The 15,687-nt window shown below is 35.7% G+C and overlaps 1 protein-coding gene across 1 annotated transcript in view; it reads right to left on the reverse strand.

The window, feature by feature from the left end:
• The window catches only part of DPP10 (dipeptidyl peptidase like 10), a 1,392,171-nt gene extending 1,377,881 nt beyond the window's left edge, over window positions 1-14,290 (reverse strand). Inside the window, exon 1 of the mRNA XM_074399880.1 lies at window positions 13,856-14,290. Coding sequence (XP_074255981.1) covers window positions 13,856-13,915 — 60 coding nt within the window. The 5' untranslated portion in view covers window positions 13,916-14,290. The remainder of the gene's footprint in view (window positions 1-13,855) is intronic.
• Window positions 14,291-15,687: the final 1,397 nt, after the last annotated feature.

Consider the following 15,687-nt stretch of genomic DNA (forward strand, 5'->3'; position numbering starts at 1 on the left):
CAGCAGAACTTGGACTCTGTAACCACAGTGGCCAAGAATAGACCCCCACACACACTGTAACACGATATTTGTTGCTATCTTTGCTCCACTTTATGCTGGCTGCCTATCTGCCCTTGGCTTATTGTACTCTAGTGATCTCTAGAACATACGCTGCCTCTTATGCCCATTTTAATGACTGGGAAATTCAGCCCAGTACTTTAAATGCCTCTAACATTTTGTATGTGAAATCACAACCACTCTCTTAAGTAGCTGCCTTTCCAAAATGTGTTGTAATTTATAGAACTATATGGTGTGTGTATATTTCATTATATGCTGCTATTTTGATTTCAACAACATATATTTTCTTCTTTATTTCATCATATCTTGTCAATAATAAGTACGTGTGTTTTGTAGGACTGTGGTTGACATTCAATACAAAAAAAATCTAAAATGTTTTGCAAATACTTGAGTCCTACATATATTTCTGACATGGTTGCTATTGTTAATATTCTTACCACTGACCCTGGCTAAGCAAAGATTGCTACAGATGCCTCTGCCTGGGCCTCTAACGTTAAGAGGTCACTAGTCCAAATGGACTTAAATTCATCAGTCATCCAGAATTGTGCAAACTTCTCCTTACTTCTCAATGTTCCGTCTCTCCCAGATCCTTGGCTGTCTTATAATGTTATGACCTGTTTAATATTCCCATTAGATGCATTTTCTGGACTCTCTGTTGTTTCTCCTACCTCACTGAGCTCTGAGTTCCCAGTTCTGATGTTTCCAGGTTGGCCTCACCTCACAGTCTCTATCAGTAATACATGATGAGGACTCAAGTGGGGTGATGACTGTAAAAATGTGAGACTTTGAACAGACACATCTGTCAGCATATAATAATTGCTTGGATAGCTAAGTACCTATATGTTTAAGAAGGAAGTACCCTCGAGTTGGATATTTTCATAAGCAGTATTGCCATGTGGTGTGATGCAATGGGCTTGAACTAAAGAGCCAAAGCAGGACTGGGTAGTAGGCCCAGTTTTATCTCTTTTGTATTCAAAAAATTAAGCCCTTATCATTTTTTGTAAAAATGAGAATAATGCCTATCCTGAAATATTAGAAAAAATACTGATTATAGAGGGCTAGATGAAGATCAGGTGTTTAGCTGTTGATTTTTATTACTTTACTGAGCAGGAATATGGTTAAAAAAATTAATTTGTGGGTATGAGCATTTCTGGCACAGAGTAAGTGCTTAGAAGATATTTTCTTATTATTATGGAAAAAAGTAACTGAAATCACTTTAAACCTTTTCAGCCAAACTCTAATGAAATAACTTAGCAAGAAGCCAACTTCAGCTGTCTTTATATATATATATATATATATATAGAGAGAGAGAGAGAGAGAGAGAGAGAGACAGAGTCTCACACTGGCACCCTGGCTGGAGTGCAGTGGCATGATCTCTGCTCACTGAAACCTCCACCTCCCAGGTTCAAGCAATTCTCCTGTCTCTGCCTCCCATGTAGCTGGGACTACAGGCATGTGACACCACACCTGGCTAATTTTTGTATTTTTAGTAGAGACAGGATTTCACTATGTTGACCAAGCTAGTCTGACCTCAGGTTATCTGTCCCCCTTGGCCTCCCAAAGTGCTGGGATCACAGGCATGAGCCATTGGCCATGGCCTCTATTTACATTTTTAAAACCCAACTCTTATCTCTTCTATCCTATTGTCTTAAATATATATGCCACCACCCCCCAACACACACACACACACACACACACACACACACACACACAGAGAGAGAGAGAGAGAGAGAGAGAGAGAGAGAGAGAGAGAGAGAAAATCCTTGGAAAAAAACAAGAATATATTTAGCTTCCTTTTTCATAGCAATATAGTCTTCTGAAATAAAAGCCATGTGATTATATATCGAATAAAATTAAACAATAATATTATAAAAGAATATTCTGGAGAAGTAACATAGCATTTCCCACATTGGACAACCTTCACTCACTTATTTACTTAGCAAGTCCTTTTTGAACCTTCATGCCGTGTCAAGAAAAACGCTAGACACTGAAGTCATAATGGCAAATGAGAGGCTGCCTTTGCTTCCAGGAGCTTGCAGTCTAACTGTGGATAGGATATGTAGTGGAAGGTAGACACAGTAGGAAAGAGGGTGAAGGAAGAAGATAAACAAAGATAAATAGACATAAATGTGATGTTGTTTGTGTTGGGGAAGAAAGCACAAAGCAAGTTTTCTTCCTGAGGCTGGAAAGGAGGGGACGATAAATCTTCCAAGAGGAATTCCCTGGGAACTCAGCCCAAATGAGGAGCGGTATCTACCAGGCAGATAAAAAGGAAGAACAGGAAGCATTCTCATGAAAGAAAACAGGAAACTTCAACTGAGAGTCTTAAAGCAGCAGGGGACCCTGGGTAACAAAACCTAGTTCCTTAGAGCTGGTGGAAACCTTAGAGGGTTAGGAGACACTCAAATAGGAGGCAAAAAGCGTGAACAGTCAGCTTTGGTTTTGTAGTGTGCTTATCTGAACTCAAGTATGATCTTCACCTCTTACTGTCTGGGTGACCTTGGGCAAGTTAATGTTTTCATCTATAAAATAAGAACAATAATACCACTAAGTTACTGTAGGACTTAGAGATACCTCATAAAAGTAGCTAGAAAAGTATCATGGTTTGGGCACTTAACATTGGTAGTGATGAGTTAGGAATGATGATGACAGCAATGATGGTGGTGGTGATGCTCTCCCTTATCTGAGTACTTTCACATATGGCACCACTGGAGTATTCTTTCTCTCCTGATTCTTCGTCAAGTTGCTATTGCTTGTCCAGTCAAGTCTCAGTTCAAAGATCCAAACTCATCTGCGAGTTGGAGTGAGGAGTCCCCTCTCTGCTATCACAGAGTACATTCTTCTTGCCCCTGTCATGACAATTTTCATACACTATGGTCATCAATGATTTACTTTTTCTTGATTTTCTTCTTCATCCCAAGCAAGCAGAGAAGAGAAAAGACTTTGAGATGTAAGCTTTTTAAATACAAGGCTGTGTCTTAACCTTTTGGGTGTCTTCATTTGTGCAAAATAATATCTATTGCGTATCCAATTAACATTTCTGAATTAACATACGGATAGGCAAAATATCAGAATACAGAATTTAAAAGGCTCTTTCATAAAATAAAACCATTTAATACAAGCGTTTTGATAGTGAATATAGCAAACAAAAGTCAAAGATCAAGGTATTTCTTTGGAGGGGGAAGGGTTTTACTCTGGTATGTCTTTAGGTGGGTGCATGCTCATCCCAGTCACCACAGTGTGAACTGTTGCTCATCTAACCACAATCCTCATGTTACTCCTTAACCCTGAGGGAATGTGGGTGTTACTATGACAAAGGTTTAAAAACAATGCTCCTGAATGTTTAAGTCTCTAGATGTACCAGAGAAGAGGTAATTGTGATAGGCCCTGAGAACCCTAATTATTTGATGAGGAACACCACCATTATTTTGTATCATGCTCTACAAATAGAAGAAAGTCCAATGACATGTTAACAAAGAAAAAAAGAAATAAAGGAAAGAAAACACAATGAAAATTGACTGGATACTGAGTCATTTAATAAGAACAGAGACAAAACTTCTTTCTACCCACCCTTTTGCTCAAAGGTGATCAAAGAAGCCTCTGCTGTAAGGCAGGCAATCAGGGACGATGTTATATTTTAAATTAATACACATTTGTTGAAAGTGTGCTTGGATCATAGCATTGCCTGTCTTTCACAGTGTGGTGGACATTATATATGTCTATCAGATTCTAAAATCTATTTTGTTGATCTCTGTGGTATGTATTTTTGGTTTTTGAGCTTCAAATCATCCAATCTCCCTGACTGTTTCCAAAAGAATCCAATATTTACTTGTATCACCTACTTTTTTATTTTCTCCACTCAACATTGTGTATCATCAAGCAGATAGATAAGGAATTGGTGCAGGATTTAGTTCTAACAAACAAAAGTTGATGGAAAATCTGTGGGGTATTCTTTCTTAAAAAGAAATTCAAAGAAAAAAAAACACTCCTTGTCTACTGGACATTGTCAGTTGTCATGTCTGCAGGCCAATTATGGAAGTGAAGAAACCATGTAGTCACTATGACAGAATTTAGTCTGAGAAAAACAAGCACAGAAAGATGCAAAGAGCCTGGGTTCTAGGTCATGATATTTGAGCATCAGTTTAACTGGCTCTGGAGGTGTAGAACTTTTTCAGTTTGTGAAATTATAATTTCTTATTCTTTTAGCCAATTTATTTAAACTTTTCTGTTATTTTCTCATGCTTTCAATGAAAAGCATATCAATTAATAAAATCTATGTGTTCTTTAATTTACCCCAGATCTCAAAAGACCATGATCATAAGTTAGTTCTTTTTTAAAGGAGTGAATGGACAATGCTCACGTTTGCCTATTTTTCCTTTCTAATCCTCAGCTTTCTTGTCTGCCAAGTGAGGGTCTAGACTAGGATATCTCTAAGAAACATTTAAAGTTTTATGGTTGTAGAAATACAGCACATCAAATATACTTTAATTTTTCCTTTATCCTCCGGAAAATGGTGTGAGCCATCAAGAGAGATTGCCCCCAACACCTTGGAATGGATCTTTTAAAAAACACAATGTATCTTTATTAAAGACAACATATAGTATATGTAATCAGGAAAATGAGGAAGAAAATAATCATCACACCTCTACACCTGAAATTTCTAGGTATCTTTGAGATTATACATAATGCTATTAACAGAAGCCATTCATGTATCACTCGGCATTGTTGAAATAATGAATCAGCAACCAATATGCAAGAGAATGATTGTCAGTATATTATTTTCAAATATTAAAGAGGAAAATTTTGGTACAGCTAAATGATTGGCATTAGTCAAAAAAGACACTTTTAGATTAGAAGGTTACCACTAAATTAGTATTTAAAGACCATCTATTAAGCTATTAATAGCCTTCAAGAAAGTGGGTGGTACCTTTCTAAATGAAGCTAATGAACAAACCTTTTGTTCTTGTTAAGATTTACCTCTTGTAAAACCTGTCTGGCTAATAATAACATCTTACATTTGGATTATCCTGAAAGATGGACCAGGAACGTATTACCATCTTTACATTTTACTTGAAGACGCAAACCTCAGGAATGTTTCCCAGGGTCATAGAACTGGGTCCTGAATTTAGATCCCAAGATGCTGTCCCTGCACTGTGTGCGTTTAAGCTTGCTGTCAGAGTACAGCCAAATTCTGAAAAACAACACAAAGTCCACCTCCCTTTATGCACTGACAGCCTCGCTTTGCACCCCTCCTAATCATTTGCCCTCTGTCATCGACTTGGTCTCAACGATTAAATACTCTCATGACAGTTGTGTTACCTTTTTTCTTCGACTTTGCACATTTTCTCTTCGTCTGAACTATTTTCTTTTCTTTTCTTTATCTATCTAACTCCTATGCAGAATTCTGGTTTGGATTTTGTGAATGGCGATGAATGCCCCCCACCCGCACCTTCCCACCAACCTTGTATTTATCCCAGTTAACACTCGTCGCTTTACATTGTAATTGTGTCAATTTATATCATCGGCATGCTCTTCAAAAACAGAAGCTATCACCCTACTCACATTTGAATTCTCTTTCATGAGATATGGAATGACTGAGATGATGAGAGAACCCGTCCAGTGCCCTGCTCCTCACGCCGTGCTGTGCTCTCTGGTCTACCAAAAACAGCTCTTGAGTTTGTTCCCGCATTCTGTTTTATTTCCTTCAGAGGGTATCCCTAAAGAAAAAATGTGGTCATAGCTGCCCACCCTTAATCAAAAATGCCTCCCTTGCATAGTCTCTCTGTTCTAATCCTGTCACTGTACCCAAAAAACTTCAATAAAAGGCTGATCTTTAAATACAAGAAGTAATTTCATGTTATTTACTTTCCATTAAAATGAAACAGAACTCATTTTTCTTAGGGAAAAATTCTGGAAACCAGAGTCGGGAGAAGTGGTGTTTTTCAGTCCGTCAGCAATGATTCATGTTGGAAATTAAGGTTTCTGACGAGAAAATGCCTCACTACAGTGCCAGAGCAAACAGTGCCCCTGAAAAGCCCAGCCTATTGAAATCAGCAGGAACTTGTGTCTGCTACACTAATCCAAGCTCCGAAACAGAACGACAGGGGTTGTCTCTGTTTAGACACAAGACTTTCTTAATGTAGAAATGTTTTCATAATGCAAAATCTTTTTTTTTTTTTTACTTACAGAAGACACTTATCCTCAAAAGAAATAGCAAACTGTTTTCACAATCCCTGAGGAATGAGGAGCCTTGTCATTTCCTTCAAATGTCGTTTTCATATTTCAAAGTAACAGGTTTAGTTCTGCTTAGATCAACAAAGACCAGTATGTTTCTGAACTCAAAAGTCAAACTACATTTCTTTGGAAGAGAAATGAATTTATAGCTTTCTTTGACTGTTCTTTTATTCAAATAATATTAACTGAGCACCTGCTATGTGCCAGATATTAGGATAGGCACCGAGATAAACAAAAGTAAATAAAATAAAAGATCCCTTTAATAGCTAGTAGTGAGACTTGCATGGAAACAGGTAATTATAAATCAGAAGATTAATTGTTATTAAAGAGGTACAGAAGACTATGTGAGAATATAGGTGACTAGGTAAGAACATAACTGTCTGACTAAGAGATTGTGAGAAAATTTTCACTGAGAAAATTCTGCCTAAGATTTAAAGTGAAAATAAGAGTTTGCTAAAAGGACCATTTCGGTGGGGGTGGGAGGTTAGGGGATGGGAAAAGTATGTAAGGCAAAGGAAATAGGAAGTCTAGAAGCACAGAGACAATGTGAAGCCTGACTGTATTTATTCCATGATAAAATTCCTCCTCAGTGCAACCATATGTATCATCAATGCAGCTACCCCAGTATCTTCCATTTTGGTAGCACAGTACTGGGATGAGTAATTGCATTTTTAAATTGAATTAATCATTTCTTTCAATGACATTTGAATCCAATCTTTTTCTTTCCCTATCTTCCTGATAAAGGTCCATGATGATATCTTGCAGATGTTCGTACAATATTAGAAGATACTTCTCATCCCCCTGGTGACTTCAAAATGAGTTTTTATCATCGTTATAGTTAATAATAATTGCAAATAAAATTCTCAGCTTTTATGTCATAAAAATTGATTCTCACTATACAACTCTTTATGAAAATGTCATATCCTTAAAAATTGCTACTAGAACAAATTATAATACAAAGCACTTACATAGCATTTTTGTTTGGGGAGATAGTTTAAGTTTATTGCCCTTCTGTTAGAGGGGAGAAATCCTTAACAGGGTTAATTGCCTTCCCCAAGGCCGCGTGATTCATGTGGTAAAAGGAGAGTGAGAACTCAACTTAAAGATGCCCCTCTAAAGAACAAGTCATTTGATCTGCCCTATATACATTTGCAGGTAGTAGCAAAGGCTGTGTGCATTTTACTTTTCTTCCCAATGGTGACTGTAAACAACAAAGAAGAACATCAGAGTGCTATGAAGAATTTCCAAGAAATAAGCCTGTTCAGAAGTAATTTCCTTATTTCACATCTTATCCCTCAGCTTAAATCTGGTTCTGCTAATGTAATATTATCCCGTGTCTGTCCGTAGAAGGCCAGCTTTGTTCACAAAATGACTCATGTTGTTCCAGTTGTGTACTACTTCCAGTCATGCTGGCGCATATATAAAGGCCAAAGAACATCCATAAAGACAAGGAGAAAGGCCAATGTGATGATATTCCTGCCTACCATTGTTTGACCATTTTCAGATACAGCTGCCAAGAAGGGAGACATTTTTCCAGCACAATTTCTGGTCAAAAAAATGGTATGATTCTAAATCCTGCTAGTTACCAAAATGTATTGATTACCAGATGGCCCCAAACCAAGATTGGAGAACAAAACCATCAAAACCCAAAATGCCAGTATACTTCTTTGGGAAATTTTCTGTGAATTTAAAACAAAAAGCAAGGCTTCTTACCTGGTTGCCTATTAAGTAAGGTCTTAAAATATTATTTAGGTCCTCTTAGAGCATCATCTCTACTAAATGACCTTAATAATCATTAATAATCAGCAAATATACATTTAATGTCTACTGAGTGTAGGGCATAGTATCAATTAATCCCTGTGAGAAATAAGAGATTAACCTAATGATGGCATTTTGGCTCTCAAAGAATTCATGTTACTTAATAACCCTAAGTATTATTCTGAAGTTGTTCAGATCCCTTCTGTGATACCCAAACACAGACAATTCTTACATGTCAACAATAGCACAGTTGTGTCTTATTTTATAATCTTTTAGTTCAGTGACTCTAAAACATCAATATGCATCAGAACCACTTGAAGGGCTTGTTAAACCACAGATTGCTGGGCCCTACCCCAAGAGTTTCTGATTTAGTATGTCTAAGCAGAGCCCATGAATTTGCATTTTTAATAAGTTCACAGGAGATGCTGATGCTGCTGGTCTAGGGACTGCACTTTGAGAACCACTACATTAGCTTACTAATTCCATGCTTCAGTTGTAGAACTATAATGTCTTTTCAGTGAGAATTAGTAATTTACCATCACAAATTTACCATCAAGAATGTCTTCAGTAGCTGAGCAAAACACAAATTTCTAGAAAATTATTAACAAATTACTTTTTCAGGAAGAAAATAAAGTAATACTAAATATTTTCTCTAAAACTGTTCAAATTTACCTCAAAATTATATTATACGAGAATACTTCCTAAAAGTAAAAGTTGACATTCAAACACCATAAATGTCAAATAAAGAAGAAACTTTTGATTTTATTAAGATATAAGTTATAAAATGTAAAGCTGGCCAATTGTTATAACATAGTCACTATTAAAAAGAAGAAGAAACTATAATGCTTCATTTTAAAAACAGCTGAATTTATAGTAATTTAAAATAAAATTGTCCTATAATTATTTAAAATTTAAATACTTGGCCATACATAGAAATTGTAAATGGTGATAAATTTGTCATTAGCAGACTGTCCTATTCATGTTTATCACAGGCTGTGATTTTACCTTAAGCACGTAAGGAAGCTATGTCAGAATAATAATAATAATAATAATATGTAGACCATTGCTAAGAGAGAAAAAAAATTCTCTCACACACATACAATATCCTCATTTCTAATTTTTGTAAGCCTTTTCTTTTGATTTCTTCATCTGTCACTGCTTGGAATGACTCATCCTAATGCTGAAGGAAAATCTGTACCTTGCTAAATGGAAGTGTAGAACTCAACTGGTGAATTCAGTTGCTGTAGAGTTACCAGTGGTAGCTCTTTCTTTAACGTGTATGACTCTATACTGAGATCATAATTTTATAAAGTTTCTTTTTTTTTTTCCTTGTGACTACAGTTCCCAGGATTAAGACAAAGAAGAATCTCTACAAAAGGTACAATATGGAAGTATGTAACAATCTTTGCACTTAGAATTTCATATACTGTAATAGTGAAATTGGAGAATCTTCCATTTTGCATACTGCAATGAAATAAAGAGGTGAACTTTTTGTTCTTAAACATTTCTTGCATTTGTAAATTTTTGTGGATATAATTTACATGTTTAATTATGAAATACCCTTTAAGAATAACTTGCAATACTAGTTCAAGTACTATGTAAAATACCAGTTTGTTGGTGTCCAGCATTTAGGTTAGGGGTATGGAATTAACAACAAGTGAGACTGCAATGCCGTAGTTACATGCTATCTCATCATCCCAATTCATGGCAATGTCACACACCAAAATACCAATTTGCTAAAGAAATTAATTCCTAACCACCATGTTCCAAGCCTACAGATTTAACAATATATACTTATGATAAAACATTCATCCTCTTTTACCTCCGTGACTTCTGTAACCTATGCCTCACTTGGCTGAGGCTGTGGATTAGAAGTAGCAAGGGGGAAAAAGTCTTTATTAGCACAATGACTCATCAATATTACAATATATAAAAATCAGTAAAAGTCACCATGAAAAAGTTTGCCAGCTCAAGATGTACTCTGAGGACAATGAAAATCTTAAAGATTTCTTTAAGTATAGTTTGTAAAAACTTGCAGTAGGACTATGTAGGAAGTAACTAGAACCTTTAAACCTTGAGAATGTTTTCTAAATGGAAGTGAAAACCTGGATGTGAAGGCGGTATTAAAATAAAACAGACAGGTCTTGTAAAAAGGAAAGAGAAAGAAGCAGACTGGTCACTAAATGGGAAGGGTAAATAAATATTGTGTAGTGTATTTCAGAGTTACTATATAAAATATAATACATATAATTCTTGACCTGGGAATCACCACCCCAGATAAGTTACTCACAATTTGTAACTTCAAGAGGGATAGAGGATTTCCTCTACTCACTTTAGACACACATGGATGCTAGATGACATTCAAATGGGCAAGAAATAAGAAAATAATCTCTGCATATTGTAGAGGCAAAATTCTAAGTTTGCAATTCCGCTAGCAAAAGAAGTAAACCAAGACTGGAGATTTGGCTGAAAGATTTAATTTACTTTCAGTGCAGCCAAGAGAAGCCACAGCAGTTAAGGAAAAAATCAAGTTTGCTGCCTATGATGGGGGACATTCTTCAGAAATCACATGTATAATAACGCAAAGATCTGTTCTCCATTTAGCATTCCCAGATAGTTCCTAAAACTTTTCATTATAGACCTCAGAGTAAAAGATTTTTTTAATGAATGTTGCTACCTTGACAGTAAGATTTGTAATCACCTCGGGACAAGCTTTATTCCTGTACATGCTCTGAAATAGAGGAAAGTTTTCAGAGTGAATTGCATTCAGCATTTCACCCAAAGTGATCTGAGAACACACTTGGCACCCTTATTTGACTCCCTTTTCTCTCCCTTACTGGTTTTGACAATAGAAATATACCTGCCCAAGTATGTCAGGAAAAGTGTGTCAGTAACTGGCTGAGCTAAAGAATGGCCAGAATGACAAAAGCAAGTGTCAATCAACCTGAACACTGTTGAGCATCTTGTTCCATTATGACTTCTTCCAGTTCCTTCTTTTCTAACTCTGACCCCTCATGATCACAAACAACCTTCATTGGCAACAACTGGTGAATTTGACACACTGCAGACTGCAACACTTCTTGAACTTCAAGTGGAGAAGAAAACTAACACACACACAGCTATTTTCTCTTCCTGCATACTTTTGGTCTTTACAGCTATTTTAGCAATACAATTCATTTTTGTTCATTCCCACTGCATTCTTTTTAGCAGCAGTTTAACTGTTGAGAGGAGAAACAGTCAGCATTTACTATACTGATAGGGGAAAGCTCTCTAAAAGTTATTACACTGAGCTTTGGGAAAAAAGTCTCTAGAGATTTTAGAATTTCTAAAATGGAGCAATATGCAAGTTATTAAGTATCTAGATATTTCCAGATCCTCAATGTGGGTTATCATTATCTGCAGGCCAACCAGATTCCATGAGGGAGGGTTACTTAAAATTATCAGATAGTAACTTTAAGAGTGAAAAAAAAAATTAACTCTAAACAATCATGCTTGAAACTAAAATTCTAAAAGTAAAAAGAGTATTTTGAGCTCCAATGTCCCATAGCTTCCCAAAACCCTCTCACTTAGGGCTTTTCTTTATATTGTTATTGCATTTTGTTCATAGGCTAATGCATTACCTAAATATAGATAGCCATTTTTAGTATAAATTCCAAAAGCCATAAATGTTTCATAATTGAGCACATAATTTGAAGTAAGAGAGCTTTTCCACTTATCCCTTTTTACTGTTGCAAATTGGAAAATGCTCAAGTAATTGCTCCCTTAATAGTTCAGTGCTTGCAACTATATATACTTTATGAACATCACAAGCATCTTTTGCTCCCCACAGCAATATTGGGAGTGGGATGCACAAAAGAATTTAACTTGTACAATTAACCAAATTACCCAGAGCTTTGATTCAAGATTCTTTCATTAAGCCATTAATATAATACATTGCTAAGTGGTGGGTTGTCCAATTTTTATGACACTTTTCATTTCAATTCAACGGCTGTAGTTAGAAGTAAAAACGAGCATCTGCAAGATCAGCAAGATGATGTAAAGCCCCCATACTAGACACATTTTTTGTTCTGTAGTTTGTTTGAGGGCAGTCAATGCCAGAGCACTAATAAAGAAAGTGATTTGAAGTCTCAGAAAGTAGTAGTCATTTGTGCTTACCCAATAAAGAAAAGGGAAATTAAATGCTTGATTCCTGTGACCTCAAACTCTTAAACAGAAAGCCACTGGTTATGTTATGGCATACTCAGCAGTAGACAGCCAGTTTGTAACTCTATCCCACTTTAGGCTTCAACACATATTTCCCACTAGAGTTTATATATCTTAATGTAGAGTGACATATATTTACTATTTTGGCTTTGTTCAGTGGTGATATGCTTATATAATTGATGTATGTGGGAAACTGATACACAGAGGAAAACTTATATCCAAAAGTCAACATTTTTTACATTTCTAAACTTAGATACAGCACAGAAAATCTAATGCTGAAAAAGATTTTCATATCTTTGCCATTAGAGATGTTATAAATTATCTAAATACGAGTTCTGCATGATTTTGGTTAACTCCCTATGTTTATGTATGATGGGAGTCTAATTATGCACCATTTGGCATACCCTGAAAACCCCATTGCTTTTAAAAGGAACTGCTAATAAATAGAGGAAGATGTTTAGTTTATGGTTTATCTATCACTGAAAGACTCTGGCAAAGGATAGGTAAATTCACAAAGAAGAGACATTGTTGAAAATTATATTCCTTTTGTAATTACAGTCTATGCAATATTATTAAAGGCCTGAGACATAAACCAAAACATAATGTAAATCATAAAAAGTCAGGGTCATCAAATTCTGGAATAGCAGCAAAAGGTATATACTTGTATGTTAATGAGAGATTGCAGTGACTAAGATGACCTGTCAGGGTATTAGTGTTTTTGTTTTTGTTTTTTCATAAAAGAGTTTGAGATGAATCCATTACTTTCCTTCAAGATGCAAAATATACACACAGATAATAATACAATTCAAGTAAATGACAAAATAGAGTAAATTTTGATTGGAAACCTAGTCACTTACAAGTCTTCTTGGAAGTAACAGCATCCCAAATAAAAACAAAGAGAATGATATAAGCACAACTTGAAACTAAAACAGAAGAGTGAAATTGTGAGTTTGTTCTTTATCTTTAACCATGTCCTATCAGAAAAGCCTAAATTTAAAACAGCACTTGCATTAAAGAGTGTCTCCAATCATCTCACTGGTTTTGAGTTACATGGTGATATACATAGGGACATGTGGTTTTATACTCTCTCTAGTCTTTCATCTTCTCTCACTATAATCTCTTTAGTATAACCACCAGTTCAACACTCACATTGAAGGATGAGCTTTGTTTTGAAAAAGAATAAGAGATCCAAAATTCATATAACAATGAAGTCCTTTTATCAGATTTGTAGTCGGTTTGATGGTATCTATTTCTAGCAGTTCACAAATTCTCCACCGGTTCTACCAAGAAAATTGGCATGCACTAGAAACTCTTCTAGATACTCACTAAACTTTCTTCTGGAAATATGCCACTGATAGATTCCCAGTCAAAAAATGTCAAAGGTATAATGGTGAAAGAAGTGCTCAGTGGAAAGTATTCTTTCCAGTCTACATACACATGCAAACAGACCCAAATGCTTTATTGCAATTCAACCTTCAATTCAAACTCAAATCAACTAGGTATGTCCACTCTCGGTACCCTGATATATCAATGCCCATCTGTTAGGTAGATGAATGAAGACACATGTACAGAAGCAGAGGGAAGAAACAAAACCAGATCCTACCTTGATTGTTTTTGAGGGTTGACACTTGATGTGATGGGACACGCTGGCAGTTTGGTTCATGTTTCAGGACCCTGGACAGTGCACAATCCCAGGCGGAGTTCCAGAATAAACTAGTATCAAGTCTCCTCTATTAGACTTCAGTAGGGGCTGCGGCTGCTGCTGCTGCTGCTGCCGCTACTGCTACTGCTGTTGCTTCTGCTGCTTCTGTTTCTGCTGCTTCCTCACTCTGGAGGCTGAAACGTTGTCAGATTGGAGGAATCTGTATCTCACTTAGCCCTAAATAAAGCATTTACTTGGTTCATCGGTCTCAAAGCTCTTGGCAATATAGAATAGAAAGCCAAAAATGGTTTAAATTCACTTGCAGTGTACCTTTTCAGTATGGGGATGTGACAGCTCCACAGTACAGCCAATGATCCTGGCTCTCATTCCCTTTTCAAAGGGACGAAAATCAGAAAACATACAGAGATCAATTGCAGTCCTGCCGTTTAAAGGGGCACTCTCAACTCCTCTGTCTCTCCAGATTATGCTTTTTCAGTGCAAAATATTCCTCTCTCTCTCCTCACCCCAAACTCAGGTTTTTTGTTTTTGTTTTTTTTTTTTAAATCATAACATTCTCATTCTGTTACTATATTTTATTCCTTCCTGGGTACTTCTTGCAATCAAAACAGAAGTAAATGCTGTGGGGGAAAAAAAAGCCTGTTGGCAGTGTCAGAATTTGGGGCTTTTATATCTGTAGCTTGAAGGATGGATATTCTCTGTGGATATTTTAAAAATTTAGCCATAACAACCAGAGAAGTGACTATCATTTCTGTAAGGTGGGAGAAAGCTTAAGATACATTTTTAAAGTTTTCAAATACAATAGTTATTGTAGTTTTTGGATATTCCATTGAATATCAAAACTGACCAGAAGAAATATTTCCTGGTTGGAAATAAGATCCAGTAGTATTGAGTAAATGCAAAAACATTCTTTTCCTTCTTTTGTTGCAAAGTATTTGATGTTGAAAACCAACACTATTTATTCATAAAAAATATATCTTGCTAATGAAATGCTAAGTTGATAAGATTGAACTATATGAACTACATTAAAGACGCTTTATGAACAACCTAACAATATAACATATAAACTTTAATGTGAAATGAAATAAATTAATTAGTTTGGTGAAATAAACTTAAACATAGTTGTAAGAATATATTTTCTCTCGTAAAACAGAAAAGTGATCTAAACATTCTGTCAAAGTAGTCTCTACATGTTTGAGGATGGCTGTGTTTCAAAGGGTTATAGTTCTAAGCAGTATAGTGGAGGTAAGGGTGTGACAGAAGTAAGACCAGACCGTCCAAAGCCACAAAGATTTAGGGCAAAAGTATTGGAGAAATTAGGAGAGTCGTGGGAAAAGAGATGGAGCCAATAAGAACAAGGCAAAAGGCAGTGTCCAAGAATCCAGTGTAGCAATATTAAAGCATCACATTGAGTACAACCAGAGGCACCATAGGGCCAACAAATCTTGTGATTTGAAGTTCAAAATTCTAAGTCACAAATATGACTGGCATTTGTGGTTTATGTTGTATTTTGGCTGAATAACATTGTTTTAAATAATTCATAAATCACAAAAAATTATATCTAAATTGTTTAAACATTTTGTATTCAATGATAATAACAACACAGAAAATTTGCAGTATGCAGCTAAATCAATATTTAGAGGAAAATGTGTATAATTAAGTGCCTATATCAGAAATGCAGAAAAACATAAAATTAATAATTAATAAGCCAAATACTTATCTCAAATAGTTGGAAAAGTATGGCAAAATCAACTCAAAAATAGGGAAAATAACAA

The sequence above is a fragment of the Saimiri boliviensis genome, chromosome 5, assembly GCF_048565385.1.
Source record: "Saimiri boliviensis isolate mSaiBol1 chromosome 5, mSaiBol1.pri, whole genome shotgun sequence".
In the NCBI taxonomy this organism is placed as follows: Eukaryota; Metazoa; Chordata; class Mammalia; order Primates; family Cebidae; genus Saimiri; species Saimiri boliviensis.